General features: G+C 34.1%; 3 protein-coding genes across 3 annotated transcripts; 2 read left to right on the forward strand and 1 right to left on the reverse strand.

The window, feature by feature from the left end:
• Nucleotides 1-299: 299 nt before the first annotated feature.
• LOC114177711 (omega-6 fatty acid desaturase, chloroplastic) lies at nucleotides 300-5,921 on the forward strand. Its single transcript, XM_028063186.1, has 10 exons — nucleotides 300-472; nucleotides 565-619; nucleotides 941-1,182; nucleotides 1,430-1,573; nucleotides 1,692-1,843; nucleotides 2,740-2,862; nucleotides 3,035-3,212; nucleotides 4,449-4,567; nucleotides 4,844-4,958; nucleotides 5,285-5,921. The coding sequence occupies exons 1-10, from the start codon at nucleotides 434-436 to the stop codon at nucleotides 5,444-5,446; spliced, it is 1,329 nt and encodes a 442-aa protein (XP_027918987.1). The 5' UTR covers nucleotides 300-433; the 3' UTR covers nucleotides 5,447-5,921.
• A 603-nt stretch (nucleotides 5,922-6,524) lies between these two features.
• On the reverse strand, nucleotides 6,525-8,564 carry LOC114177710 (BTB/POZ domain-containing protein At2g24240). The gene has a single exon (XM_028063185.1). The coding sequence runs from the start codon at nucleotides 8,056-8,058 to the stop codon at nucleotides 6,724-6,726; it is 1,335 nt and encodes a 444-aa protein (XP_027918986.1). The 5' UTR covers nucleotides 8,059-8,564; the 3' UTR covers nucleotides 6,525-6,723.
• Nucleotides 8,565-16,343: 7,779 nt separating this feature from the next.
• On the forward strand, nucleotides 16,344-23,287 carry LOC114177606 (ubiquitin carboxyl-terminal hydrolase 23). Its single transcript, XM_028063019.1, has 10 exons — nucleotides 16,344-16,770; nucleotides 16,977-17,091; nucleotides 17,299-17,409; nucleotides 17,689-17,861; nucleotides 18,621-18,947; nucleotides 19,151-19,276; nucleotides 19,662-20,279; nucleotides 20,554-21,214; nucleotides 22,170-22,263; nucleotides 22,687-23,287. The coding sequence occupies exons 1-10, from the start codon at nucleotides 16,501-16,503 to the stop codon at nucleotides 22,844-22,846; spliced, it is 2,655 nt and encodes an 884-aa protein (XP_027918820.1). The 5' UTR covers nucleotides 16,344-16,500; the 3' UTR covers nucleotides 22,847-23,287.

Genomic DNA, 23,287 nt, shown 5'->3' on the forward strand with positions numbered 1-23,287 from the left:
ATTTATTCAACAAAGTGTTGATAAAGAAGAGAGAATATTTTTATATTAGAAATTATAAGAGTAAATTTGGATCATATCAATCATCAATAATTAACATTAATTTTGTATACAAAATAAAAAAGTTGTATTTGCACATGAAAAAGATATAATAAATAATAAGCAAATAATTATGGTTAAAAATGTAAATAAAAAAACTGAAAGAAGAGGAAATGGTGCAGTGGACAGTGGACGGAGAAAAAACGACACCGTCCAATACATACATGCGGCTGCGAGGGTCGCTTAAAGGAAGTCCACATTTCTGAGGGGCCCACACTCTAACATATGAAATACATTCCCATCCACGATCCTTTCTGAAAGGGAAAACAGCAAAAGCGTTATCTCTTTCAAAGCGCCAAAATCCTCTCTTGTGAGTTCAGTTTAATCTGTGCTCACAATGGCTTGCACGCTCGCTGATTCATTACTTCTATTCAAGGTTTTCCATTACTGTTCTTCTTCGTTTTTTTTCTCTCGAGCGTGTTTCAGCTTTCAAGCCAATGTTACTCTTATTATGATTTCATTTTTCAGGGCTCTTTTCAGAAACCACTTCGCCGGAGAGACATTGCTGCTCACTACTCCCCAGGTATTTACCTTCTTCCCTTACCGTAATTCAATTTACCGCTCCATGTCGCAATTTAAGCTCAAGATATTGGAAATGGACCGATTCGATGATAAGATATTAGGAAGAATCATCATCACAAATATTTCACTCGAATAAGATTGTCTCCGGTGAATAGCTACCATTGCCTGGTGGTACCAGTGATTAGTATCACTTAGTTATCCTTTGATGAGTTGGGCTGGAGTCTGTAAGGTGCCATTGTGCTTAACTTTTAATAGGCATGGGCATCACTGGTGTGTGGAATGGGTGCATTTTAACTAATTATTTGTCATTCTTTTACCACAGGCATATTTAGTTTAAACAGTGATGGGCTTATTCGGAAAGGGTTCGAGCGTCAAAGGAGTTTTGTTACTAGGAATAAGGTTAGTTTCATACGTGCTGTTGCAGTTCCAGTACAACAACCAGCTCCTGTGGAAGGTGTGGAGTATAGAAAACAGCTGGCTGAAGACTATGGTTTCAGGCAAATTGGAGAGCCGCTTCCAGCTGATGTTACTTTAAAGGATGTCATCAATTCCCTTCCTAAGGAGGTGCTTTATTATTATTGTTATTGTTGTTATTATTATTTAGATCGATGTCATGTTTTATAGCAACATCATTAGATAGGACTTTTGCGTTTAATTCTAATAAGTGGAGTCACCACTTAAATACTTTATGTTTTCCAGTGAAATATTTGCTCATGCGCTTAAAATAGCATTCATTGTGTCATGCAAGTTTGTAATAAAACATAAACAATAGCCGTATGAGAAAGATAAATTGTCTTACAATTTTTTGCAGGTCTTTGAGATTGATGATGTGAAAGCATGGAAATCTGTTTTGATATCTATCACTTCTTATGCATTGGGGATCTTCATGATTTCCAAAGCTCCCTGGTATCTTCTTCCTCTGGCTTGGGCATGGACTGGGACTGCAGTAACTGGGGTTAGTTATAATTTTATTTCTTACCGGTATCTCAAATCCTTCTTGACCATATCTCTTAAGAACTTGGCCAAAATTTTTGTTTATGTTTTCTAATCTTCTTTCCTTTTTTGTCATGTAGTTCTTTGTTATAGGACATGATTGTGCTCACAAGTCATTTTCATCCAACAAATTGATAGAAGACATTGTTGGGACCCTGGCTTTTTTGCCACTGATTTATCCATATGAGCCATGGCGATTTAAGCATGACAGACACCATGCAAAAACAAACATGTGAGCAGTTTGTGTTTTCTTCTATTTATTTTTTTTGTATTTTTTATTTTACAAGTGCATCTTGTATATGGACTGTGGAGGGACTGGTTAATATTTTTATTTAATATGCGGTGGAAAACATGTTTTTTTATTCCTCAAATCCACCCTTGTTAATTTATATTTGAGTAGGTTTGTCAAGGAAAAATATATGTTCTGCTGAAAACTGATAGTGGGATAATGCATCATTATTTTGTACATTATAGTTATTTGTCCAGTATAAATTCACACTCTCTGCCCCAGATTTACTCAAAGTCAGATGGCACCAATACTGAAAGGATAAAATACAGGCTATATATGACATGCATAATGCACTGTAAGAGACTCAATGGTAACATCATATTATTGGATAAAAATCCTGCACCTTGGTTTATCTACATGATGCACACGTACGCATTATTTAAACTCTTCTGTCTCTGACAGATAGACCTTGGAAAGTGTATATCTGAAGGAATAAGAAGCAAACTGAGATTCAGTAGGGCAGAATTATTAGTGTTTGTGTTGTAATTTGTCTTCAGGTAACTATTTTTAGGCGGTTATGAATCTGAGTTCTTATTTTTGTGCGGTATTTCTGTCTTGGGTTGAATGTTTTGACAGTTAGTTTGTGTGGTGTGTGGGGCTTCGGGTGGTTATATTCATAGGATAGTTTTACTAATTGCTAGATGTCGAAGGAGGTAACTCCTTGCTGAAGGAAAACCCTCTTTTGTCTGTCTTGTATGGTGATGCTGGCCTAAAACTAGAAAGTTTCCCGCAATAAATACATAATTTAGTATGCTTATTTCTGAGTTTAACTGTCTCACGCAGAATCAGTAGCTTCACTGTTTCATTAATTTAATTGTAAGCCATTTATAATGGTACAGGCTGGTGGAAGATACTGCTTGGCAGCCTGTTAGGAAGGACGAGTTTGAATCTTCTCCCCTTTTGAGGAAAGCAATAATATATGGATATGGTCCATTTCGATGCTGGATGTCTATAGCTCACTGGTATGAGCATATAATGAAATCATTTATCATTTATTCTTTAAGGTCCCATGCCTTGAAATATCTTTGTGCAGTTCCTAAAGTACTACTTCATTAGCTAAAAGTTCCTTGAATTCGTATTTAATTACCTTTAGTTTTAAATCAAATCTTGATATGGGGTTGCATTCTAACTTAGGTTGCTGTGCCACTTTGATTTGAAGAAGTTCAGACCAAGTGAAGTAAACAGGGTGAAGATAAGTTTAGCGTGTGTGTTTTCCTTTATAGCAATTGGGTGGCCATTAATCATTTACAAGACAGGAATCATGGGATGGATAAAATTCTGGTTGATGCCATGGTTGGGCTATCACTTCTGGGTAATTTCATTTCTATATTGTAAATTCATTCTTTGCTCACCACTGTTGGCTCCAATGTTTTGTTTCTTTTTGTTTGGATGGGTAGTAATGATTTGCTGCATATTTAGCCAGGGTATTGTTGAAGCCATTTTTAATGATCTGGAAGTGGGTTAAACTTTTTGATTTATGTTAAGCAACCTCCACCTATGGGCTTATTGTTAGCCTGAAGCCTGAAGAAGGAAGGCTTTAGACCTTGGGCATCCAAATATAAAACTTGTTGAATCTTAAACGTTGGTCGCTCATGATAGATTAATTTTTATAAGAGTCCTATAACGTCATATAATTGATTTAGCCAGCCTCACTTATGTATGATAAGGTTTTGTTCTAGTTCTGTTGGTGTTGGTTGGGAGTTAGTCCTAAACTTGAATGCATATATAAAACAACTCGTAACCTTATGTTAGGGACTGGAAAAAATACTAGACTATCCCTTGTTGTATTTGTATGCTGCCAGAAAGCTGAGACCAATGTCACTGTTTTAGACTTTTATTTTAGCCAGGAATTGATGGAATCGTGGGATGGGTCCAGTAAGATCCCGGCCTTCTAACCATGGCTCTACACTTATATTTTCTATTATATTGTACCTGGGATTATATTATGCAAATGAAAATTTGCATGTGTAGTCTCTGACATGTCTTTAATCCATTGAAATGTTAATTTACATACGGGTTTTTATTCTTAAAGTAAGAGATCTTATTAAAGTAATAGTTTGAAAAGAAGTCTGTAATATTCACGTCAGTGAAGAAGATACATTTTGAGTATAAATCTGGATGAGCATACAGTATAGTAAAATATTGAACAACCCACCACTAATGCCCATTCGACAAAGTAAAATGGAGCTTGATTCCTTTTAACGAAGATTTGACTTTGAAGTATTGTGAATGAGAAAAAAAGGGGAAACTAGGAGAGCTCTGTCCCCTTAAATGGTTCTACTTGGCTCAACTGAACTTGGTTAAGGTACAGTGTCACTTTTAGATACCGAGCGTCCAACTCAAAAAAACGAAGGTATTATACAACTCAAGGCCAATGAATGATAATATTTAATTAATAGCCAGAGTACAAAATCAACTTACCCCTTCAGTGAAACTTCTTACGACGATTTAATTGTGGGTGAATTTTGTTGATATAATCAATACTCTTGCCAGTTCAAAATTATACTTATAACAAGAGTCACACTATTTATTTTTCTGGTGATCACAGATGAGTACCTTTACCATGGTACATCATACTGCGCCGCATATTCCATTCAGAAACTCAGAGGAGTGGAATGCTGCACAAGCACAGCTTAATGGAACTGTTCATTGTGATTACCCTAAATGGTAATGGATTCTTGTTGCTTCTTTCTTTAGTAATGTACGTTTTTCTGGCATATAAATTTACACATGGAGGTGGAATGTACTGCATAATTGATGAGTTACTGCCCAATGCTTTTATTTCATTCCTTTATCTGAAAATGATTGTCCTTTGTTTACGTAAATAAATTTTAAGAATTTACTCATCTTGTCAATTTGTCTGAAATGCAGGTTTGCAAAATGAACTTGATAACATTAGCATTAACGCTATTTATTGACTTTATTTATTATTTTTCTAAACAGGATCGAGATCCTATGTCATGACATTAATGTCCATATTCCACACCACATATCCCCGAGGATACCAAGCTATAATTTAAGAGCAGCCCATAAGTCCATCGAAGAAAATTGGGGAAAGGTAAGATAAAAATTGCCAATATATTTTCTTTGTTCCTGTATTGGAATGAGGGCCACTCTTCTACTGTTTTTTAAAAATATACTACCACATTGTTATCATAATTAACAAGTATTGGGTTTTTTACTTCCTATTTAATGAAAATGAATTTTTTAGAATATTCTCTTTGCCTCTGAAACTTATTGAAGATGTAGTCTAAATAAAAGATTTGGAAGTTTTGTTTATTCCAATAGTACAATTGTCTCGAATCCCGTACATGTAAAATTTCTCAAAGGAAATATCGTCGTTGCTAATTATTTCTGTTTTGTTTTGTTTGTGTTGATCGACAGTATCTGAATGAGGCTAGTTGGAATTGGAGATTGATGAAGACAATCATGACAGTGTGTCATGTGTACGATAAAGAGCAAAATTATGTTGCCTTCGACGAACTCGCCCCTGAAGATTCTCGTCCAATTACATTTTTGAAGAAAAGCATGCCTGATTATGCTTAGTTTAGTCCATCCAACCTTCCTTTTTTTCTCGTGAAATTTTTTATGTATCAAATTAGGTTCGTATGCCATCGGTTTTCTTTTCACGTTTTCGATCTTGTTTAAAATGGTTATTTTTTTCATATCTGGTTTAGTAAGAAAATTGCTTGTTGCTCTCGAAGTTCACACGTAAGTGTTACCAAGTTGCGGATTATCCGCCAAGCAACCAAGAAGCATTCATTAAGTTAAAGTAGACATTGTGGTAATCTGAACACTAGGGTTCTTGTCATCACGTGGGAAGAATAATATATCATAAAGTTGTCTGACGGATCAAAAAGCACGTGGACTGTGGCACAGTGGTTTGAGCCTACTGAGTTACTGCTGTAATGACAGTATTTTGTTATTCATTATTGCTCTTTTGGTTGTATTGTATTATATTGATGAAATTTATGTATACAGTTTCTTACTAAAAAATAATAGACAGTGTCTTCTCATCTAATGGAAACTTCATATTTAACCATAATTGTTTGCAAATTTAAAGTGGAAGTGTGGAACGATGTTCTTAATATAAACATGTCCTTCCTCGTGGACAGACCAAGAGAGCCCGATCGATCTTGTCTTTTTTTATTTTTCCTGCTACATAATGTATAAGTTTGATTAAATTAATATTTAGAACTTCGACAACAAAAGGGTCTGGTTGTTTATCTTCCATTAACCTCGTAGTAGCTAACAACTTTGGGATTTATGTGAGTATTTTATGTGTAGAATTTGTTGAGAAAATGACCTGAACCTGCAAACCACTCGTTCACGCCACCAGTAACGCTTTATCTGAAGTGATTCTTATTCAAAGCAAATCCGAAAGGTGCAGCGGTTACAGCTTACAACTAACACAGGGAACGGGACTTCGCTTAGCATGATTCCCTTCACCTTTTTAAGGTCAGTGAACTCACTTTACCAAATTGAAACCGCAATGTTTGTTGTGAAAGAAAAAGGTCAAAAAAGTGTTAGAAGAGGGTACGCCCTTTAAAAAAGAAAAGAAACAGAATAAGGGGACTGGTTCGAAATTCGAATCTACAAGAGATCTGAATTGAAGTATGAAATCGGAGTCACAAAAAAGAAGCAGTCCATATATCATCTTTCTCTGCAGATATTCACATATACCATGACACCTTTAGTATAGGTAAACCTACATGTATGACAAGTTATAAACTACTCAACACTATCTAGAAAACCAGAAGCAGCTGGTTTATATAGCAAACCAAGTAAAAGTAACCGTAAACTAAAAATAAACTAGAACTAAATCATACAAGTGGTGGTGTTGGAGTCTCCCAAATATCAAACACATTCTCCTCACTATGGAGCGCAAAAAGCCTGTCCCCTCCAATGGAAAAGTCACATATTGAACCCCCATAGCTTCGTCTGAGCCTAGAGGTCAAAACCCATTCAGGGCCACAGAACACCGAAATGCAATCATTCATGGAGGAAAAAAGCTGTCCCCCATGCAGTGCCAGTTTGGGGTAGCACGGTTCCTCCGGCATCTTCCCCTTCATCAACCTACTTCTGGAGCTCCACCTAATGCTGGTGGCAGCAGAACTTCTGAGATCCATGAACCCCAAATCCTCAAACTCATTCACCACACAGATGGAACTATTATCCTCCATGGCAATAGCATCCCTCACCCGTTTCTCATCCACGGCAAAAGGAGCCCCCACATCAGACCAACACCACACCATCTTCTTCTCCCTGAAATCCAAAACACTAATGTAACAGTTGTCCTTCCTAGGAAACATCGTAGCCACCAACAAACAATTATTCCCTTCCAACCACTGAAGCTTATCAGCATCCCCCAGAGACCACCCCAAAGGCTCGTAGAAAAAATCAATCTGCTTCCCAGTAACCTGGTCCCAAACCCCTACCCCATACTCATTACTCCTCCCCTTACAACTAGAAAATATCTTGTAATCTGAACTAAAACTCAAGGCCCCTGCAGTGTAACTCTTCACCTGATTCTCATGACAAACCTGAAACTTATACCTAAGCTCCCCGTTGTGAGAATTGAACAGCCCCATCCCCCCATCACCCCTCCCAAGCCGCTCGCTCACTCCGATGACAATGTTGTCGGAGTCAACCCACCCAACATCGTTAACCCTCTGGTAATCCAGGTTAAGAGGAGGGTGTTCATCCAACATCCAATCATACACATGAACCATGCTGCCATGCGCAACGCAACAGCCACCATCAGGGCCTGCTCGAATGGCCGTTCCGTCACCCGGGGCCTGGCCCTGCACAGAACGGGACAACCTTAGCCTGTTGCCGTCGAATGGGCCCCACTTGGCGGCGCGTACGTGGTCCAAGAGGCCGTAGTAGAGGGCCTCCCTGTAGAGGAGCTTCTCCGGGATGTTGGGTGGGATGTAGAGTTCCCCGGTTCGGAGCAGATCGAGGAGAATCTCGAAGCAATCCGGGTTGCGATCGAGGAATCTCTCGCCCTCCCTGTTTGATGATAGTATCAGGTTCCAATTGTCGTCGAACATTGCACCGAACATCGAATTGCGCCCTGCATTGGCCAGCGTTGTTGCGGTTGTTTCCATCACCCTGCCACCCACGTTGAATTTCACCCTGTCTTTCTGAACCCCCATCACTAAATTCCTTCCAAGACTGTGACTTTTGCAGAAACCCAGGTGGGGAGGGAGATGATTGTTCAGTTCAACGCCTCTGCGCTCTGCGGGTTTGAATTGAATTGAATGGAACTGAATTGGGTGATGGATGAACAGGGAAAAGCAGAGGGTGGGTAGTAACAGATAGGAATGCTTTCACTGAAGATAGGTAAGTGAATGATCACCGTTCAAGGATTGGAATTGAAGCAAAGGGTGTGTGTGTAAGAGAGATCAGAGGACAGAGATTAAGCAACGGGGAAAATGATGAGATTGTGGGAAAACTAGACATGGGGATTGTTATTGTAAGAGACCACTGCTTTTAAAGAATGGTTTTTTTTTTTTTTTTAAACTCCGTGTGGGATTTGGTGAAGGAATCAATATGGATGAAATTCAAAACAGAATTGACTCACTTTCATCTCTCCCACTAAGTCACTCTGTTTTTCTTCTCTCTCTGTTTTCTTACTTTTTTTTTCCTTTTTCTCCTTTTGTCCCTTCGTTCTTGTTCTTCCATTTGGTGCGGGAAACTTATCTGTATCTTTCCCATTTAAAAATTATAGAAAATCTAGTATGCACCAACCATCTAAAAGATTTTTAAATGTCCTCCAATCCCAAATTTTAATGCACAGAACTTTAATAATAATGATCTCTTGAAGATAAGCTCTGGTACCATGTTCAAAATAATAAGTATAGTTCTGTTAATTTTTCATGTCAGATATTATATTTAAAAGTTCTACATTTTAAGTTTCTCGTTTTTCTCACCAAGTCAACTTCCCTGCCTGTTCTAAGAGCTCCAATTTCTACATTTATTATATCTTGTAAGATAAGGTAAAGGTTGAGTTTTTATGATCATGTTCTTCTATTTACTCTTTCAAATTTTGTAACTAATTGGATCAATTCCACATTTATTGATTGGTAACGCGTCATTATCACTCTTTAGTTCACCCCAATGGGTTTTTCCAACCCAAATTGCACCATTGGGTGTGACAATTAAGTGCCAAGTTTCGCTAATATAAAAATCAGACCTAAAAAGGGTTTTGTAATCATGGACTCACTTAGTCACTTGATTAAAAGATAACGACTGTTCTTGAAACATTGATTGGAATTAAAGGTGAAATTTATCACATTGGAGTGCATTATTCTGTAATTTGTGGCAAGTCATTTTCAATGAAAAAAAAGTTGTTAATGTAGATTTATGTTGGTGGTTAAATTTATCTGTTGAGTTAAAGTTAATGTATTGCCATTAAAGTAGTAGAACGAAATAAAAATCAGGAATACAAAATTTCCTCTAAAATTAAGGCTTTTCTAAAATATACGTTTAATCCAAAAAAAAATTGTAGATATAAAAGAAATTGCCTAATTTACCGTATATTAATTATAGTCATTAAATATATATTTATAAATCTACTCCAAACTTATGAAACAAATATGAACTAAAGTATATCAATATTAATTTAAATTTAGCGTGTATTACTTTTAAAAATTATTGAATTTTGTAGTATTGTAGTATAAGGTGGGTGAGAACTCCATATCATATCTCATTCTCTCCCATTAAAGTTATTTTTTCTAGTCTTATTTTCTCCAAAAAAAATCTTTCTTATTATAAAATTCTGATTCAATTATATTTCTTTTGAAGATTCACTACCGTTAGAGTAGTATACACAAATAGCTCTATCAAAACCATCATTCGATTTCTCTTAACGGTTTGTTCATTTTTTACATGTAACAATCTGTTTTCTCCAACATGCAAGTTTCTTTTTGCTTTTTATATTGTTTTCGTTCGTTCGTCCTTAATAAAATTTTCTTTGGATAAGACCTTAATGTTGTGTCTTGATCATCATTTTGGCCTTTTGTTGTGTAGATAGTGTTTTAATGTGTGGAGTTGTTTAAGGAAAAAAGAACAATGTTAGGTCAAGACTATAAGGTAAGAGAAACCATTTTCTTTACAAATTTAATGCTTTACTGTTGAAATATAAAATATGAGTTTGGTTTTGATGTGTGAATGTTGATAAAGCTTAAAAAAAAATCCAAGAGAAATGATATTATAATGAATGATGTTTGTAGTGGTGATGATTTTCTTATGAGTAGAGAAGGTTAAGAAGGTTGTAAGATGAAGATAATTTGATTTGTGATTTGTAATTATTAAGTGTGGGCAAAAATGTTCGATAAGATAAATTAAATTTTGGTTGCGATGATTGGTGTTATGAAATTTGCAGAACAAATGTTAGAGAAGTTGTTATAGTAGAAATTTTGGAAAATGAGTATGCCTTTTTGTGAATTGTATGATTCAATGGTTCATGTGAGTCTCTTTGCTTAAATGACTTTAATGTAGTAAGGGGATTTTACTTATGACATTTATCTTGTGTGAAGGAAGGGGTAATATCTTTCTAAATAGTGTTTCTTGTGTACTCTTTGTGTAATTATGAATGTATTATCATATATTTGACCATGCATGTATACGTAGTGTTGGTTTGTCAAATTAGTTATTTCTAAGAGGAAATGCTAATCTAGGACGAGTCCAAGTGTATTAAAGAGAACTTATGACGTGAGACTACCCTAACTCTACTGTTATCTAACTCATATAGGTGATGAGAGTGGAACAGTGCTTCACATGTCAAACAATATGATGTAAAAGATGATCATACTCAAGGAGTTAGTAAAGTTAATCTTGTTTGTACTCGATGATAGTTCTGAATTCGATATTTGGTCTCTTATTTGATATTTTGTATATTTCAAATATTTAATATCAATCTAAATATATAATATATTTAGATTGATATTTATTCTTGTCAAAATTAGTTTACCCTTGTATTTTGTGTGTTCTCTTGTTTTATTTTCTTATTTTATTTTGCGATGATCATGTATTTTATATATACGTGGACATATATAAGAGTTGATAATGAAAGAGATGTGATGGAAAAGATGAATGATTAGGATATAAAAATTATAAGAATGATGAATTATAGTTTTAGAAAGGAAAAAATATGTATTAAGTTCATGGTTTATATTTTGAAATAATCATGAGTTTTTTTTTTAATATAAGGACGATAAATGATTTCTTTTTATTTTGAAATATCTTATTATACCGCAGAGAGATGATAATTAGTAATTACTATTTTTTAAAAATTTTTGAATTGTTACAGTGGATAAATTAATTTAATAAATTATTATGTTTTAGCGCACTTATAAAAAAATCAGTGTTTGAGCTAGGAATAATGTTAAAGAACTAAAATATAAATATGGTAAGGAATAAAAGCACACTGTACTTTTTTTTTTCCACTTTCATAATTTGAAGACATAAAGCCATTCATGCTTATATTATGAAAATCCTTCATATATTACTTTTATTGAAAACTATTAGAAATAACATGTTCTAATCATTAAAATATGAAAAGTTTCTCGATATAATAATTCATCTATGACAAATAATATCAAATATTTTTGTTAGATAAAAAAAGTATACAAGCATTTATAAAACTTATTAATACTCATTTAGCTGCATTTCTAGATAGCTAGCTACCTCTGGAGCTACAATGTAGGGTTTTATTACTACACATAATTGTTTGTTTAATTTCAGCTACCAAGGCATTTTACACACATACTTTTATTAATTATATATTTAACTTCATTGCACATTGTTTCTTGTGCGGAGCCACTAGATCATGTTTTCATTCAAAAAAAAAAACTATTTGTTTCATTATTACAACCCCATTTTACAAAACTATGTGTATACTTTCTTTGTTACTTAAACATATTAACAAAGAGAGATTAATCAAGGAATAAATATTCTAAAATAAAAAAATACATAGTATGTTTACAAAACTGTGGAGAAAGAATTGTGTATCGAGTTCAATGAAAAATCTAATTGTCCATCTTTCTTGTGTGTGAATTTTTTCATGACAAAATATTGAATACTCAAACAAAAACCCAATCTCATTTTTTGTCTTATTTATTTTAAAAAAAATTTGAATGCTCAAATAAATATCTCTCATCAATATAGATTAGAGATCTCCCAACAAGTTAGTAAACAATTAAGTTTATTAGAGACCATTCACTCAATGGTGATTGTTCCTACCGAATACTGAAGTACCCGCGAACACAAGTTATGTAGGGACCAATAACCTATTGAATGCACACGTCCACCTGCTTCGCTTCAGCTTCTAAGTACAGGAGCCTAAGTATCTCCTTCCAAGAACTTGAATATCTCCTTCTAGGGGCTTGAGTATCTCCTTCTAGGGGCCTGAGTACCTCCTTCCGATGAAGAGTTCTGCTGGCTGGAGGCCTTCTATGTTGTCCACTGTCGAAGTGTCCTCTCCAAGTGTGTGGGATGATTTAGGCGGGGAGCCTTCTATGTTGCCCACTACCGAAGTGTCTTCTCCAGGTGTGTGGGATGATTTAGGCGGAGAGCCTTCTATGTTGTCCACTGCCGAAGTGTCCTCTCTAGGTATGTGCGATGATTTGGACAAGGAGCCTTCTATGTTGCCCACTGCCGAAATATCCTCTCTAGATGTGTGCGATGATTTGGACAAGGAGCCTTCTGTGTTGCCCACTGCCGAAGTGTCCTCTCCAGATGTGTGGGGAGAACTGGGCGGGGAGCCTACAAAGCCACTTTGACGCTCAAGTTGGATATATGATATAGGCAGTGATAGCAGTAATAATGAACAATATGTTTTACCTCGTGAGCAGTGTCTTATATACTACCTGAATGGGCTTGACTTTGTGGGCCTAGGGTTTGTGGTGTCCACTTGCTTTAGGACCTCCTAATTAACATTTATTAGTCTAAATCTATTAATTTTGCCAACAAGGATATGTACTTCCAACCACCTGTCGTTGTACTTGTATGGAGCGTTATTATCCCCTTTATGGTGGTAGATACTTAGGCCTTCATTTATAGTGTGTAGTACATTCAACTTTTTGGTTTGAGATATACTCCTTGGTCCGGGTCCGAGGTGTCTTCTCCTACTTTCGAGGTGTCTTCTCCTGTCCACCACGTACAGTGATCCAACTCATCACACCATTAATCAGAAACCTAATATGTATATCCATAAATTAATATTAATGTACAATATAATTGATATTAACAAATAATATAATTTATTGATTAATGTTAACCATAATAATTATATAATAAAATTATATAAATATAACACTTTTCCACTTGGATAAGATTAATAAATAAATTAATTAATTATATGAATTACATCACAACAAGAAATACCAATCGAGAAATATAAACATGAATTACAAAAATAATATCCAATAAAGATACATAACATATACTTATATTCCATAAATAATGGATAATAAAAAATAAAAAATAAAATAAATATATGATCCAATAAATGTTTCATGTATTTTATATGCTAAAAGAGATGTAACGAAAAATGACGTAATTTACATCTCATGAAAGTCATAATAATACAAAGTTTAAATTTCAAATTCTCACTAACCCAATACATCAAAAGACTTTATCACACATGAGTTACATGATTTTGAAAAACTCTAATATTTAAATCTTTAGTCCGTGGATCTGCTAACATATTATAGCAATATTTTATTTTTTAATTTCATTTGATATTTTAATTTTATTCAATAAAAGTAAACAAGATAAATGTGTGGATTATATTTTGCAAATAAGTGAAAAAATTCAAAGATTTTTGAAGATTATCAGCAAAATGAGTGAAATATTAAATAAACAAAGATTGTCAACAATACCAGATACCTAAAAAGGTGGTCACTTAAATTACAAGTCATAATAATTAAAGAATAATTTAAAAATATGGAATCTCTAAAGATTAAAAGACATGGATCAAGGATCGTCTCTTACAATTTATTCAAGTATCAAAACAAATCCAAATTCAATTATGAAAATCTACAAACTGAGGGTCTGACATAGGTAAAAAACATATACTATGGAGAGAAAACAACTTGATATTTATACACTTGGAGGTATAAGGACATTCTAAAGGCTAGACACATTCAATTTCAACATCAAAATCTCATGTTCAATATGTTTAGGAGTGGTTAACTCTCTCATTTATGGGGGTTGAGTGTAATGTATTCTTAATTTTTTGTGTATTCTCAATCAATATAATATTTTTTTCACAATCTCTTATGTTTTATTCTTATTTTAACTACATAGTCTATGAATTTTGCACATGCGGGAGTCCATATTGATATGAAAGATTGTTTGGAAACCTAGATTATGATTTTTTATTGCATGTTCTAGTGGTGCATATGTGGGAGTACCGACTGATCCGAAAGATAGTTTGAGAAACCTAAGTAGGATAAAACAGTTATTGGTTTCACATGCTAGACACAAATATAGTTAGTAGTCATTCTTAAGCATCAACATATTGACCATTAATTAAAACATAATAGTAAAAATTGTCAGACATAGAATTTTTATTATTTTAGTTTATACTTTTATGCGACGAAATTGAGGCATGTCATATGAGTGTGAGAGACGAAAATAGGAACATATTGTTTGATGTCTATCTTATATTTTTCTCAATCAAGCTATTTATTTTCATTATGTCAATTTTTATTTATATTTTACGTCTTAATTCCACATTTATTTTTTCTTCAAACCATTAATGTTTTGGTATTCTCACCCATTATTAGTAACAAATCAATTAATTTAAACCACATTAGCCCTCGTGTAATACAGTATATGAACTTATCATTCTATGTTACATATCACACCGTAACATTGAGTTATACCAAATGTAAACATTTCATTACGCTAAACATAATTTCAAACTATACTAAATTTGTAATAGTAGGGTTAAATATATTTGTTGTCTCAAATTGAAATTCATTACCATCCCGAATGTTAATATATTTTTGTTCTCAAACAGTAAATATGAACAAATATAATTATTTTAATGTAATTATGTTAAATTATTTTGACGTGTAAAACACTCGGTTTAAATATCGCTTAACAAATTTAGACACACAAAATCCAAGAAGGACTGCATGCGAAACCAAAAACGAACATAAAGAAGTGAAAACTTTTGACTTACTCAAGTGGATAAATTAATCGGATAGACCGAAGATGACACTGCAATGATCGAATTACTTCTAATCACAAGAAAAATGAAATGATAAGTGTGAAGAGAAGAGAATACATCATCTAAGAAAACAAAGGTTTTGTGTTTATACTTTGATAAAGTGATGATATATATATATATATATATATATATATATATATATATATATATATATATATATATATATATATATATATATATATAAAGGTTTTTACATAATTAACACTATTATTTACCGATATTAACATTGTTTCCTTATTAGAGTTAGTCACGTTAAAAAAATATAAAATTATAGCATAAATACAAAAATACTCCTAAAATATTAAATTCACCTGATTTATTTTATTACAAAATATAACTTCATCGTCCTTTCCAAATCAGGGTTAATACCATCAAAAAGGAAATATTGTTGATGCAGTGAAGAAAAAAAAATCCAAATTTAAACTGAAACATTTTATTTTAAATTATATTTAATAACTCAGAAAATGAATATAACATCTAAAATGTCGATGGAAAATATTTTATTAAGCCATCACTATTATTTCATGTTGAGTAAATAAGAACATAAAAGGGGAAAGAGTAAATACAAACTTTATATATTGTAGTTAAAGTATACCATTTTCACCATTAATACAAGTCAAATAGTAAACACATTTAAATAGGAATATATTTAATAATGTTATGATAGCACATGTTTATCTACACGTTCTTTAACTTCAAGTACATTTTATTTTATATGTGGGTGACATATTTATTTTCCCGTTGTAATATAAAAAGCTCAATAAATATTTCTATAGAAAATTTCTATTATTATAATATTATTAAACACAAATGTAACATTTAGTTATAAATTATTCTAAACATATTGAATAAATTATTGATATTGTATATGGAATAAATAAATTCAAATGTAATAAAGATAATGAATTAAATTTCGATTTAAATAATCACACATTTCATGAAAATATCGATTTCATCACTTTTTTGCGAGAATGATTTAGATTCCGTAATTAAGATAAGAAAAAGTCAAAATTAATCAGAACATTGACCACGCGACCTATATATGAGTGGTCCAGTTACTCAATTAACAGGACCCAAAGTTTTCACGACCATATACTCTGTTTGGGCCCAAGCCCAAACCCCACCACCCACCCATAATTGTGGTGACCTATATATATAGAGAGTTTAAAATAATAATTAAAATATAAAATGTAAGAAATAAAGAAAAGGCACAACAGTGTTGTAGGGTTTAGCAGACACAACGTTCAGCTATTACTCCTCTCTCCATAAGCCGAAACCCCTCTGCAGCTTCTTTTTCTTTTCTTCTTGGTTTCAGATTTTGCTCTTCCGAATAGAAGCTTCTCTAACTGCACCAATGGTTGAAACATCGTTGATGAAAATGGAACCTCCGAAGCCGTTGGATCCTTCAACCACTGCCATCACTCCCTTACCGAGAAAAATTGTGTTTATTCCCGTAAAGAAGCCATTTAAGGGTTTCTCACACGATTTCCACATCGAAACCCTAAACCCTTCCTCCTCCGAACCTGGAATATCCGGTTCCACCACCAAGAAACACGACGCTTCGGAATTTTCAGAGTTTGGCTTGGATCCGGAGCTCAGCATCGGGATTACCTTTCGCAGAATAGTGAGTTCGTTTCAGAATTTGAGATTATACTTTTGTGTGTAATTGGGGATCTTTGTTCTTAATAGGGACTTTTCTTTTGTTCTGTCGTATCGCTGACCTTTAAACTATGAGGAGGATAATAGTTTCGTATTATGGGTATTGAATGACTTTTGCATGTTATAGTTTTTGTAATTTTTTGGTATTGACATGCTATTCATATTTTTCAGGGAGCTGGATTGCGAAATCTGGGGAACACTTGTTTTCTCAATTCAGTACTGCAGTGTTTGACGTATACAGAGCCTTTGGCTGCATATTTGCAGAGTGGGAAGCATAAAACTTCATGTGAGCAACTTTTCTCACTTGTCTGACTATTTTTGATGGAAATGCTTTCTTGTTATTGTTTCTTATGTTTTGATGGACTCAAACTTCGGTAAAATTAGTACACCTGAATAGTTTCTTATAGTTTCCGTCTCAGTTGGCTGTGATGCTTGTGTATGAAGGAAAATTTTTTCATACTGAGTTTCTAATTGTATTTTGCAATTATGGTAGGTCACGTTGCTGGATTTTGTGCTTTGTGTGCAATACAGAACCATGTTAGTCGGGCACTGCAGTCAACTGGGAGGATATTATCCCCAGAGGATCTGGTTGGGAATCTACGATGTATCCTTCCTTATGTTTTTTGTTTGATTTACGAGTTGAAATTTTGGACAGTTGATTAGAGTTAGACCATCTTGCTTAAATAATTTTTGAACAGAGGAGTATGAGGATCAAATTTCTTGAACAGAGAACTATATTTTACGGGCTTGACTCTGCTAGATGAGACATAATGCTGTTCTTTAGTTAACTGGAGTGGTTGCTTTTTTTTAGACAACAACCGTGTTTTCTGTCTCTTATAATTTTTTATTAGCATCAAACTTGCAATTCCTGACATGAAATTAGGTATATCAAGAAATTTTCGAAACGCAAGGCAAGAAGATGCTCATGAGTATATGGTGAACTTACTTGAGTGTATGCATAAATGTTGTCTTCCTTCTGGAGTACCAAGTGAATCACCAGGTGCTTATGAGAAAAGTTTTGTCCATAAAATCTTTGGTGGTCGTCTCAGGAGTCAGGTATTTGTTTGTTGCTTCTTGGTGAAATTTCAGAGGAATGTCATTATTAATTGAGCTAAGATGCACAGAAATCGTAGGGCATGATACTGATATAATTCAACATCTAAAATTAATATAAGTTTTAGGCTTAAATATGTTTTCAGTTCCTGGAATATGGTCAGTGTCTACCTTTTTTTTGCTTGTTTTTTTATGACCATATTCATTTTTGTTTTTCTGTAGCTGTTATTTTATTTTATTACCTGCATGCTATTTGTTTATTTATTTGTTTTAGTATCTATAATGTTTTGTTTCTTTTTAATTAGTAAGCTTGAAATATTTTAATAGGGACTAAAAGTAAATGATGTTATAATATTTTATAAAGACTAGAGGCCAAACGAAATATTTAAGAAACAAATACAAAATGTGATAATAAATCATTGTCCGAAAACATATTTAAGCCTCAATTTTATTAAATGAACATTTTAGATCATATGAAAGTTCATATTTTTGAAAATGATTGCAGTTCCTTATATAGTTATTAAAATGTTCAAAGCTGTCTAATTATTGTAGAATTCTAATTTGTATCACTATATAAGTTTGAAAGCTAAAGCAAAATAAGTATAAAGCTGCACTTAGAGTAATTGAAGTGTTCAGGCAATATCCAGCATAGAAATGAATCTGGCAAGATTGTATTATAACAACACTGTAGTTTGGATCTTTACTTTATTGTATGACTGCATCATTACAATGATTGAAAAATTCCTTGGTTGCCTGTTGCAGGTGAAATGCCACCAGTGTTCTTATTGCTCTAACAAATTTGATCCTTTCCTAGATTTAAGTCTTGAAATATTCAAGGCAGATTCATTGCAAAAAGCACTGGCAAATTTCACAGCTGCAGAATGGTTGGATGGAGGGGAGAGAGAGTACCATTGCCAAAGATGCAAACAGAAAGTTAGGGCTCTCAAACAGCTCACAATTCATAAGGCACCGTATGTGCTTACTATTCACTTAAAGCGGTTCCATGCGCATGATCCTGGACAAAAGATTAAAAAGAAGGTTAATTTTGGCTGTGCACTGGACTTGAAACCTTTTGTCAGTGGCTCATATGTAAGCAAATATATTTTTTAAATTGATATAATTTATCTACTCTATTGTACATGCAGAAAGTAAGAACTTATGCAACTTTAATTTTGTTTTTTCTATAGGTATGATATGTTCAAAAAGACATACTCAGTAGAATTTCTTTGTCTGTTATGTAATTCTAATTGTGTGTTAATGTCATGTTTCTTGTGTTCAATTTTCTTTGGCAGGATGGAGATGTGAAGTACTCTCTATACGGGGTTCTGGTTCATTCTGGTTCCAGCACTCATTCTGGACACTATTACTGTTATGTTCGCACTTCAAATAACATGTGGTATACTTTGGATGATAACCGGGTACTGAAAATGTCCTTTAGAGTTTATTTTTTTATGAACTTTCTTTGCACCGTTTATGACAAATGCCTCCTTGAAATAGAAGTCAATGTTATTACATCATTTTGTGTTTAATTGTAAAAGGTAGAATTGTGACCTTTAGGTGATTGGTATCAAGCATGGTATTGGAAGCGGGCTCTGCCCTGCTGTCCCGGACCCTGTTCATGATCCATGCTCTCAACCCAACCCCTTCTTTGTTAACGATCTCTGCATAACTTAAATATTGTATCAATGAATGGCATCTTTTTGTTGGAATACAAAGCAAGGCACAAGTGTTTTTTGTTGTTTTATTTATTTATTGGAGTCAATTATTTTTATCGTTTTAACTTAATTTGCATTGTTGCAACAGGTAAGTCATGTCAGTGAACGGGAAGTTTTAAATCAACAAGCATACATGTTGTTTTATGTTCGCGACAGGAAAAGTATTGTTCCAAGAAAGCCTGTGGATGTTGTTAAGAAGGAAAATGTTAAGAGTAATGGGAATGGAAATAAAGAATTTTCAACTTCAAGCCATGTATCGATGGAATATCCAAATGTTCCTGCACAAAATAAATTTTGTACTGAAGTTGAGAAGAAAATGTCAACTGTCAACTCATTAGGAGCTTGTTCTATGAACGACAGTCATGATCTGCAGAATCGTAGTGTCATATTAGTAGAAAACCTTATGCAAAGTAAGAAACATGAATCTGAACCTCCTTCCAAGGCACAGACACAGGACTCACCAGATGGACTCGCTGTGGCTAAAGCAGAACATGGATGTTTGTCATCATTAGGCCAGTCTGAAAAGGATAATAATCTCCACAGTAACCTGAAAGGTTTATCTGCTCCAGTTGGAGAAAAAAATAATTTATGTAATGAGAATGTAATTTCAAAAGAGGGCATTATAGATTCTCCTTCATTAGTGCCATCATCCACCAATCCCCAGACTTGTGAACTTGCTACTGATGGAAAATCTCAGTCTATGAAGGTAAATAATTCCAGTACTGTCCAGTATTTTACTTCAGCTGTGAACTGCTGCTATTTCAGTTTTGTAGATTACTGAAACTATCTTCACTTAGAAAAATCTTGTTAATAGAGTTAATGATGATGCACCTCAAGATTTAAGTACAAATATGTGCAGTGGTATTTGCCCTATAAAGTCACCACTTCATCCTGAAGTTAATCATCAGGTTTTTGTGGTATTATGTGTGCCTATTGGTCTGAGCCTGATTTATTTTTGTATTGACTTTTATTTTTTTTAGCTTGGAACTTCTGCAACTGGTTTGGTGTCTGAGCAAGCAATTAGCCTGGTGCATGGAAGTCTGGTTGGTTCTCAAGGACTTGTTCTTAATGAGTCAGTAAATCGATCATTGAATTCAGAGGGTCTTGATAAAAAGCCTGTAAAAAAATTGAAAAGGAAGTACCTTAAGTATCAGGTTTCTAGAATGCATATTCGTCCAATCTTTGTTTACATGGGATACATGGGCCCACGAAAGAAGAGTCACAAAAGAAGTAAGCACCTCACTTTGAGTAAGAAAAATCCAAACAAAGACAAGCTGGATAAGTTTGCTTTCTCATCAGAAGATTCCAAACCATCTACACATGGAAAAACTGATGAATTTCCTTGTGTGTCAAGTTGTTCGGAAAGTAAAGCAACAAAGACTGGCTATAGACCTAGTGTTAATGTTAAATCTAATGATGAATCTCTGACAGAAAATAGTGCTGAAGGAGAATTTAGAAAGAGAATTGATCAGAACTGTGCGGTGCTTGCATCAATGTCACAACTTGAAAGTATATCTGGGAGTGGTTCAGTAGTAAGTCAACTTAAAGCTAGACAGGCTGCTAATGTACAAGATAGTAGAAGAGATCAAATGCATAATGGTTTAATGAGTATGCTTACTCGAGGTCTGGAGGAGACAGTTGGTAAGCTTTAATTGATCTTTCCCTTTAAGTTTTGTCTGGCAAGATACATAAAATATTTGTTTTGTCCTTTGGTTTTGTTCTTATTCTAGTACTGTGTAAGATGTACTTGCATAACTGCATAATGAGATGTTTTTGGATTTGTATCATTGTGATATACCTTTTCATGGTGAAGTATATATCTGTCTGTTTGCACATTTTAGCATATATAAATATGATATACAAGTTGATTTTTGTGTTAATAATAATCCACCTGTTCATGCTCTGTTATTGCCTTGATTGTTTGATCTGGTGCCTTAATATCCCACCATTCCCATCAGAAAAGGAATATTGTGGTTTGCCAGATTTCTAGAATTGATTTTTCTAAAAATCTGAAGTACCTATTTTTGGCAGGAAAATTCGTAGAGGGGTATAAGTATTTTTGATTTCTATGTCAATGAAATTTCAATTTCAATCACATTGAGGAACGGCAACCTTGCTCACTTGTTTCAAGTCTCACACCTTCTTTCACTTTTCTCTTTAATCAGCATGCTGTGGTTGGGACAATAGCAGCTGTGGCAATATCAACATGTTCCTATATTATATAGTATTAATTATATGGGTAATGTGGGATGAAAATGCTTAGTTTCGAGGAGGATCTTCATACATTTTAAATGTTAAGATTTGTTATAATGGATACTGAAGTCTTCAATTGAACCAATCAAATGTCTTCTGTATTTGTGTACTCAAATGTTCTGTACTCTACTTTGAATGTGATTTATATTGTTCTGCATACCCAATGCCATATGTATAATGTTTATCCTTTGTTAAACTACCCGTTTCAATTAATAATAGTCAGTTTCTTTCCTAACGGTTTTGTATGCTTGAATTACTCCCTTGTCCCCTCTTTCCCTCCTTCTATGAAAGCCTGACACCTTTATGCTTGGTATATAACATGCCTATTCTTTATTTGGAACAGTTGCACGGTGGGATGATATAGAATTGCCGTCATCACAGCCCTTGGAGTCAAATAATGGCAAGTTTGTCAGCATTGGATATGTTGGGGATGAATGGTGAGTTCAGCTATACATAGCTTCTTTCTTGGTCATTATTTTTAGTAATGTGGGCTGTTAAGCTTTCTCCATGCGATGCTAAAAGAAAAAAAAAAATAGTTTGTGAACTCAGAATTTTTTATTTTGAAGGCTGTACTTCTTCACCATCTGTGCTTAAAGAGCATTTTCTTCTACATAATAGGCTGTGATGATTGCTTTGGAATAGTTGAGATGCTCCCAATGTTTCATTCCTTATGCGAATAAAAATTTGTACATTGGGTTTAACAAGTGTATAGTTAGCGCCCTTACGAAACAGTAGAGCTGCTAACCACCAAAATGTCGTCAGTTTTGATGGGAGGGATGGCTTAGGATTTGTTCTTACTGTGTGACATTTGTTCTTGCATATATTTACAAATTTGCATCTTGCTGCCGCAAAATTTGCAGGGATGAAGAATATGATAGAGGGAAAAGGAAGAAGATAAGGGGCTTCAAACATAGCTTTGGTGGGCCAAATCTCTTTGAAGAAACCGCTATCGAGAAGTCGAAGTTCAAAAGGGCAAAGTTGGAGCAATCTTGTTCTGGGCACCCTCCATTTAGGATATGACGTCCTAAACAATTTGCCTGGTATTGTTTATCGGGCATCTTTTGTAGCAATTTTGTCCAACGCTGAAAGTATAATGAAGAGAGCACCTACCTCCCTTATTCTTTTCCCCGGTACAAATTTATTAGCTGGAATCTTATCATTTGTCTTTGTGACAACCGCAGAGGGGTTGGGTTTTTATGCACCTGTGTTCCTGTTGAACTTTTCTCATTTTCAGATTGCATTTCTGTTGTAGTAGCTGCACGCCGTAGCTCTGAAATTTTGTTCATGGATTTAAATTTGTCAACACATTATGTACGTCAAATTTGTTACTAAGTGTGTATCGTGTACTGAACTTGTATTTTGCTTTTGGTTTAAGCTTGGATTGGCATGTACAATTATTTTGTAGGAAAATCTGTTTGATAAATTATATTCTAATTATAAATGCAAGCCATGTTTGGATTA

The sequence above is a fragment of the Vigna unguiculata genome, chromosome 3 (genome assembly GCF_004118075.2).
Source record: "Vigna unguiculata cultivar IT97K-499-35 chromosome 3, ASM411807v1, whole genome shotgun sequence".
NCBI classification, from domain to species: Eukaryota; Viridiplantae; Streptophyta; class Magnoliopsida; order Fabales; family Fabaceae; genus Vigna; species Vigna unguiculata.

What these genes read in the sequence shown, in the direction of transcription:
- LOC114177711 (XM_028063186.1), top strand. Translation starts at nt 434, where the DNA reads ATGGCTTGCACGCTCGCTGATTCATTACTTCTATTCAAG. An exon ending in TGGATGTCTATAGCTCACTG is followed by an intron (nt 2,863 to 3,034) that starts GTATGAGCATAT and finishes ATTCTAACTTAG; the next exon opens with GTTGCTGTGCCACTTTGATT. An exon ending in CATTGTGATTACCCTAAATG is followed by an intron (nt 4,568 to 4,843) that starts GTAATGGATTCT and finishes TTTTCTAAACAG; the next exon opens with GATCGAGATCCTATGTCATG.
- LOC114177710 (XM_028063185.1), bottom strand. Translation starts at nt 8,058, where the DNA reads ATGGGGGTTCAGAAAGACAGGGTGAAATTCAACGTGGGTGGCAGGGTG.
- LOC114177606 (XM_028063019.1), top strand. Translation starts at nt 16,501, where the DNA reads ATGGTTGAAACATCGTTGATGAAAATGGAACCTCCGAAGCCGTTGGAT. An exon ending in TCTGGTTGGGAATCTACGAT is followed by an intron (nt 17,410 to 17,688) that starts GTATCCTTCCTT and finishes ACATGAAATTAG; the next exon opens with GTATATCAAGAAATTTTCGA. An exon ending in AGGTCTGGAGGAGACAGTTG is followed by an intron (nt 21,215 to 22,169) that starts GTAAGCTTTAAT and finishes TATTTGGAACAG; the next exon opens with TTGCACGGTGGGATGATATA.